The sequence below is a fragment of the Geospiza fortis genome, unplaced genomic scaffold (genome assembly GCF_000277835.1).
Source record: "Geospiza fortis unplaced genomic scaffold, GeoFor_1.0 scaffold2, whole genome shotgun sequence".
Lineage (NCBI taxonomy): Eukaryota > Metazoa > Chordata > Aves > Passeriformes > Thraupidae > Geospiza > Geospiza fortis.
This window is the reverse complement of record NW_005054366.1, coordinates 2,808,596-2,815,878: the sequence shown is the minus strand read 5'-3', so window position 1 is coordinate 2,815,878 and position 7,283 is coordinate 2,808,596. Positions and strand designations below refer to the sequence as shown.

General features: G+C 50.1%; 1 protein-coding gene across 1 annotated transcript in view; it reads left to right on the top strand.

The window, feature by feature from the left end:
- ITGA11 (integrin subunit alpha 11) overlaps positions 1–7,283 on the top strand; it is a 48,197-nt gene that overhangs the window by 19,092 nt on the left and 21,822 nt on the right. Inside the window, exons 3-7 of the mRNA XM_014308316.2 lie at positions 3,457–3,566; positions 4,373–4,464; positions 4,735–4,849; positions 6,051–6,178; positions 6,726–6,874. Of these exons, the coding sequence (XP_014163791.1) occupies positions 3,457–3,566; positions 4,373–4,464; positions 4,735–4,849; positions 6,051–6,178; positions 6,726–6,874 (594 nt within the window). The remainder of the gene's footprint in view (positions 1–3,456; positions 3,567–4,372; positions 4,465–4,734; positions 4,850–6,050; positions 6,179–6,725; positions 6,875–7,283) is intronic.

Here is a 7,283-nt window from a genome sequence, read left to right as displayed (position 1 = left end):
TCCTGTTTTTCCCAGGGTTTTTCCCCCCATTTTTTGGGATGTTAAGGAGATGTTTCCAGGCGAGGCCTCTCTGCAGTTCTTGGCTCAGCCAAGATTTTCCATGGAGCCATTCTGGGATCTGGATCCACAGGGTCCGGTGGGATCTCCAGCTTCCCTCTGGAGATTCCCAAGAAAACTGGGAATTTCCCAAGTGACTTTTCCCAGTCTCCCACTTCCACCCCAAACAAACCCCTCTCCTTCAGAACCACTGTTGATTCCCAGATTTTTTGCCACTCCGTCCATGGAATGTTCAGATCCAGCTCGGAGCAACCTCTGGAAGTGGGGCTGGAATGACCCAAACCATTCCATGGTTTTCTTGAAAGCAAGGTCAAAAAGAGGGAAAATCCCCCTCAAATAAACAGGGAATAGGGTGGGTTGTCACAAATCCTGCATCCCAGGGTGGGAGGGAGAGCTGGGAGCAGACATTATGGAATTCTCTGCGCTTCCACCAAAATATTCCAAGCGCTCCGGCGGCGGCCAAGTCACGGGAGAATTCCAGCCAAGAAAACCTCTGGCAGGAGCTGGAAAACAGAAACCCCTGGAAGTGTTTTTCCAGATCAGCACAATTCTGGCTTTCGATCCAGCCAGAAGATTTTTTTCCCTGTTTTTTTTTTTTCCCCCTCCTCCTTTTCCCTTTGCTCGGACCGGGATTGTCCAGGATCAGGGTCTGGAGCTCAGGGGTGGAATGGGATGAGCTTTAAGGTTTTTCCCACCCAAACCATTCCAGAATTCCTGGATTTTGCTGGTTTGGAGCCTTTCCAAGCCTGCAGGCATGGACACATCCCATTCCCCATTCCCAGCCTGGCCAGAAAATTGGGAATCAGGACCCAGCACTGGGCTTTGCTTGCAGAGCAATATCCTGCAGTATTCCTGCTTTTTCTCTCCTTATTTTTTTTGGGATGAAAGTTAAAAATCCATCCTCAGACAGCTTGGAGCAGTCAGAGCTTTTCCCACTTAATCCCTGTTGGTTTTTTTCCCTTTGTTTTCTCCGGGAGCAGGGAACGGAGAGGGAGGCAAGGCAGGAATTGTTTGGTTCTGATTTTCTTTCAAAGCCTCGTTTTTTGGCCAAGTTGTGATGCAGGAGCCGCTTCCCTCTTGGGAACCCAGGGAAAAATCGGGAGATTTGGGATGATCCCAGGATGTGTGGAGGGGGACAGCTTGAAAAAACCCGGGAATGTCTCCCTTCTATAGCAGGATGCTCCAGTTTTCTGGGGATGAGCTGGATTATTTGGATATTTTTGGGAATTTGGGACAACCCATCCCAAATCCCTGATTTTTTTTTTTTTTGGTTTTTTGGAAGGAAAAATCCAGGATTTCTAGCCTGAGTTTCCAAGTAAAGGAAGAGTGGAGCAGCATCCCTAAAAACACCTTCCAAACAGCTGGAAAAGCCTTTTTCCCGAGCTGCCAAGTTTCCATGAGGATTTGACAGCTCCAGCTGATTAATGATTCCCATTTAACCAAAAAGGGAAAACAATTCCATTGTTTTTTTGGGAGACAAGGATTCCGGCTTCGGGAGCTCCGCAGCCGCTCCTCATTCATGGCAAAATCTGGGAATGTTTGGGTTTCCTTTGGGTCTGCCTTGTTATCCCAAAGGGATGATCCGACCCCAAACCCGCTGTTTTTTTGGGAATATTGATTAATGGGTGGTGTGATCATATTAATATGGGAATATTAATTCATGGAAAAGTCTCCAAGAGGATCCCCTGCAGGATGGGGGGCGCATGAAGCTGGAGCTGCTCCCAGAAGTTCATGAAATTCCATGTACCTGAAATTCTTTGGGAATTGGGAATTACAGCAGGAGATCCTCATTTTCCAAGGAGCCTCCATCTTTATCCCTCCTCATCCTCAAGGTTTTCCCATTCCCTTTCCTGATCTTCCATCTTTTCCCTCCTCTCCACAACCTAAATGGACATGAGAGTGTGGGAGAGCCTCAGGAAAACGAGCAAACTCCTGAAAAATCCCAGATTTTCCTGGATGCTGTTGAGGACAGCTCCAGCTGGAGATGATTTTCCCGTGGTGAATTCCCACATTAAGCCGTAATTCAGGAAGTGTTTCCATGAGAATCCTTGGATTCGGGAGCTTTTCCTTGGGTGAGTGATTCCGGTTTGGGATAAAAGAATGGGATGTTTGTCTTTGGAGCAGCAACATTTTTAAGGAATGACAATTCCTGGTCTAACAGGGAACATCTGTGCCGGTGGCTTTTCCAGCTGCTGGGAAGGGCCCTGTGGAACAAAAGAGCTCCTGTTTATCTGGAGATCCAGACTGGGATGGTTGCATCCCTAGGATTTTTTGGGAAGCTAAAAAATTAAAAAAAAAATCCCATTTATTTTGGGAGCGGCAGTTGCCATCATCTCGTGGTGATGAGGATTTTTGGGGTAGCCTGGAAAGAAGGGATGGATTCCTTAGGTCCTGCGCTCTTCCTGCTTTTGGGTTGCTGGGTTGGAATGCTGTGGTCAAGAAAAAGTTTGGAAAAATTTTTGGATGTCCCAAAAATATCTCAGCTGGATGTTGGTGTCCTTGCTGGGGAATGGGATTCAGCAGCTCCCTTCTTTTGGAGAGCAGGAAAATTCCCGATGTCCGCTGGAGATCCCAATGTTCGGAACAGCTCCAGCGTGGGGCAAATTCCCTTCTCCAGGGTTTTCCTGGGGAAAATTCCTTCCCTCCACTGGAGATCCCAATGTTCATCTCCCACTGCTCATAACAACCCTAGCTTAGAGAAAATTCCCTTTTCCAGGGTTTTCCCTGGGAAAATTCCTTCCCAATTTCCTCACCCACCACTGGAGATCCCAATGTTCAGCTCAGGGCTGTTAATAACAGCTCTGGGTTGGAGCAAATCCCTTTTCCCATGATTTTCTGGGAAAAAATTCCTTGTGGATCCCAGCAGGATTTGCTGGAAGCACTCCACCAGCTCCTTGTTATTCCTTCTGGTTCTGCTGGAATCCCGCATCCATATCCATGTCCTGGTGATGTTCTGGGAATGAAGTGGGAGGTCTATGGAAGGGGTTGGGATGAGATGATCCTTAAGGTCCCTTCCATCCCAAACCATTCCATGACCCTGTGGAAAGGCTCCTCCATAGGCGGTGGAGAGAAGGGACAATCCATAATGATTCTGAGGGATTTGGTGCCGCCCTGGAGCTGCTTCCCTGCTCCTCCCTGTGCTTCCAGATGGATTTGGATCCCTCCCTCCCCTCCAGGAATCCGTTCCTTGCAGCTGATGGGAATGAATTCCATAATTCCAGGGGGCAGAGTCACATTCCCAGCTTTTTTCTCTTTCCAGTGGGAAGAGAAGGAGAAGCTTTCCTCCCACTGAGGTTGGGGCCCTCTGCTGCCACTCCCAAACCCGGGAATTGTGGCTGAGGGGGTTTTTCCCAGGGGATTCCCATTGTCCCGGTGCTGACAGATCCATGTTTTCCGTAGGCTGGTGGTGGGAGCTCCCTACGAATCCAACGGGCAGCAGAAAACCGGAGACGTCTACAAGTGTCCGGTGCTGAGTGACAACCACGGAAACTGCACCAAGCTCAACCTGGGTACGGCATTCCAGTCCCTGACATCCCAAATTATCCCTGGAAAACGGGATATTGGGAAGGGATTCCTCCCTGGGAAGGTGGAAGTCCCAGAGAAGCCCCTGGATCCCTGGAAGTGCCCAAGGCCAGGTTGGATGGGGCTGGAGCACCCTGGGGTGGTGGAAGGTGGCAGTGGATGGGCTTTAAATTCCCAAATTATTCCATGATTCCCATTTTGCTTCCCAAAGGGGGAGCTCTGGCTCATGGGGAGCTGTTTTCCAGAGGAACAGTTGGATCAGGATTTGGGACGCAACTCAGTGACCAATCCCATTTAGGATTGACAGGGCTGTGCTGGGGGCTGTTCCCAATTTCTGGGCTATGCCATGGGAAAAACAGGGATTCCCTGGGAATCCAGGATGAGGAGCTGAGCACTCCGAGGGGTTTCTTCCTCTCCAGCTCCCAGCCTCATTTCCAAAAAAAATTTCCTTCCTTGGTTGTTCATCTAGGAAAAAACCCAATTTTTCCAAGTTTTTTCTTACCTTCCAAAAAACCTGGAATAAAGATTCCTCTCCAGCACACAATTCCCATTTCCTCCAGAGATTCCAGGGGACATTTGGGATTTCCCGGGAATGTCCCTGATCCCAGCCTCTCTCCCAAGTGCGTGTGATGTTGGGTTTTCCAAATCTTTTCTCACCTCCCAAAAATCCCCAAAACCCAGAGTTACGCCGGCAGAGATTGCTCTCCAGCACACAATTCCCGGTTGCTGTGGGGATTCCGGGGGACATTTGGGATTTTCTGGGAGTGTCCCTGATGCCAGCCTCTCTCCCAAGGGCGGGTGACGCTGTCCAACGTGTCGGAGCGCAAGGACAACATGCGCCTGGGCCTGAGCCTGGCCACCAACCCCAGGGACAGCAGCTTCCTGGTGAGCAGCATGCCCGGGAACGTGGGCTGGGAATCTGGGAATGTGCGCCGGGACGGGAAGGTGTCAGGAGGTTCCTCTCGGTGGGTTTTTGTTTATGGAATGTAGGGAGATTTATGGGGATTTATTGATAAAATGAAATAAAATAAAATGTAATGTATTAAAATAGAATTAAATGGAATTAAATTAAGTGGAAAAAATAAATTAAAATAAAGCACATCCACGGGAACGGGATCCTTCGAACCAAATCCCGCTTTTTTACCATTTTTTTAGGCCTGCAGCCCCCTGTGGTCCCACGAGTGTGGCAGCTCCTACTACACCACGGGAATGTGTTCCCGCGTCAACTCCAACTTCCGCTTCTCCAGAACCGTGGCTCCGGCTCTGCAGAGTGAGGACCAAGATCCCCGCTCCCATCCCCGCTCCCATCCCTGCTCCAATCCTGTCTCCAATCCCATTTTGGCTGCACAAAACAGAGCCCTCGTTGACCAGGAGTCAAACATGTTGGAATTTGGGAATTTGGAGCTGGGATTTTGTTTTGGAGGGTTGAAGTGAAGTTTCCTGCCTTTCCTGGAGCTGGGAAGGATTCCCACAAGTCTGTCCTGCTCCTGGGAGCTCCTCATCCCATGGGATGTGATTGCCCAGCTCCAGAACCCCTCTGGTGTTGGTTAATTCCCAGGGCAGATGGGCTGGGAAAAATGGGATCTGGGGGAGATCAAGGCAGGAAAGGCAGAACCCACCACCAAATTCCCAGGGCATAAACAGGGGCTTGGAAAAATGGGATTTTCGGGATCAAGGCAGTAAAGGCATCATCGAATTCCCAGTGTCACTTCCCTCATTATGTTCCAGCCCTCGCTGCAAAGGATAATTGGGATTTTAGGGAGTTTTAGGAAGTGTTTATTTAATGGGATGCAGGGTCGGCTCCTCTCCCTGATTCCTGGGATGGGATGGAGGAACACATAGAATCCTAGTGATCCATGAGTGACTCCAATCCATGGATTCTTTCATCCATTAAAAATTGTAGGGTGAAAGAGCAGCCGATAAATCTCTGAAATCCAGGATCACCAAGGAACGCTGTAAAACACCAGCCAGACTGAGATGATCCTGAGCAATTTTCCCCACTGGAAAAAATCCTCAAATCCTTCCTGCTCCGGCTGCAGAGCCGAGCCCTGGGGTCCCCTCCAGGGTTTTTGGCTGCCGAGGATTTCATGGGAAGGGAGGAAATGCCCGCCTTGCTTTCCATGGCAGGGCTGGGAATGACTCAGGGATCAGGAACGGCTCTGCGGGAGGAGCGGAGCCGGATCCTGCTCCTCTTTGAAGTGTGGAATGATATTAAATGGGATCAAATTCCAAAGCTGAATCCCAAATGATGCCGCTGAGTGTTATTCCTAGGAAGTGATCCCATCTTTTCACAGCAGAGAGGATTCCTGTGGCTTCTCCCCACCTTGCTGGAGCCCAAAGTTCTTTCCCAAACGATTGAAATCAGATTTTTTTCCCCAAGAAATCCTAAGAGGACGTACCTGGCTGGAAGTGAAGCCATAAATCTGCCCCTTTGCAAGAGGACGTTTAATAAATCCCTGGATTTTCCACAGGATGCCAGACCTACATGGACATCATCATCGTTCTGGATGGATCCAACAGCATTTATCCATGGGTTGAAGTCCAGCACTTCCTGATAAACATCCTGAAAAAGTTTTACATCGGTCCTGGACAGATCCAGGTGAGGCCCTGTGTCATCCCAGGGCCATTCCCAATGTCCCTTTTCTGTCAAGCTGCTGGAATTTGTCCAAATATTGGGATTTTCGACTCATCCCATGGGAAGAAAACGCTCCCATTAATGTCCCTAAGTGAGCTATGGAGGGATCCCACATCCCAATGGGAACAGGGAGGATGAAATCCCATGGAAAGGAGCTCTCCATGCTCTTGCTCTGAGTAATCATGGGTTGATTCAGGCAGGAATTTGAGCAGGAATATTCCAAATTTTCCAAAACAACCCAGTTTGGTCTCACCTGGAGATGCTGTGGGTCCAACCTGGGACAGTCTGGCACATCTGGATCCCTCCAAAACTTGGGAGCAGAGCAGGGGGGAGAGCCGTAAAATTGGGAATTAATAACGACCCCATGGAGGGAAATCTGTGCGATGGAATTTCGAAAACAATGAGCGTAGAGAATTCTACCCGTGGCTGGCGACTCCGGCGGTTGACAGCGCTCGTGGCGGGCAGGACCTCGGTCTGTTGGCCTTCCTGGTGCCATTGCCGTCGTTCCCAGGTGGGAGTGGTGCAGTACGGAGAGGACGTGGTCCATGAGTTCCATCTGAACGACTACAGGTCCGTGCAGGACGTGGTGGCGGCCGCCAGCCACATTGAGCAGCGCGGGGGCACCGAGACCAGGACCGCCTACGGCATCGAGTTCGCTCGGTAAAACCCCTCACGACCCTGCTCCCATCCCCAGGAAAACCTCCAAATCCCCGTTTTTTCCCCATCCTTCCCTCTCCCTTTGTTCTCCTTGCTGCTCTAGACTGGGGGAATCGCCAGGGTTTGTAGGAAAATGCGATTTGGGGGGAGCTTTGGCAGTGGCGCTTCCCAAAATTGCTCGTTTGCAACTGGGGCAGGCTCTGGAATTGTGGCCTCTCCCTGGAAGACCCCAGGGAGGAGCTCCCAGCCCCCAAATTCAGCCCCAGGTCCTGGAGCTCTCCAGGAAATCTCTGGAGAGTCCCCAGAAGCTCAGGACAGCTCCACCTCCTCCCTTTCCTTTATAAATCCCTATAAATCTCCCTACATTTCATAAGCAAAAAAAGGGACAAATCCTTGCCCTTGTATTCCTGCT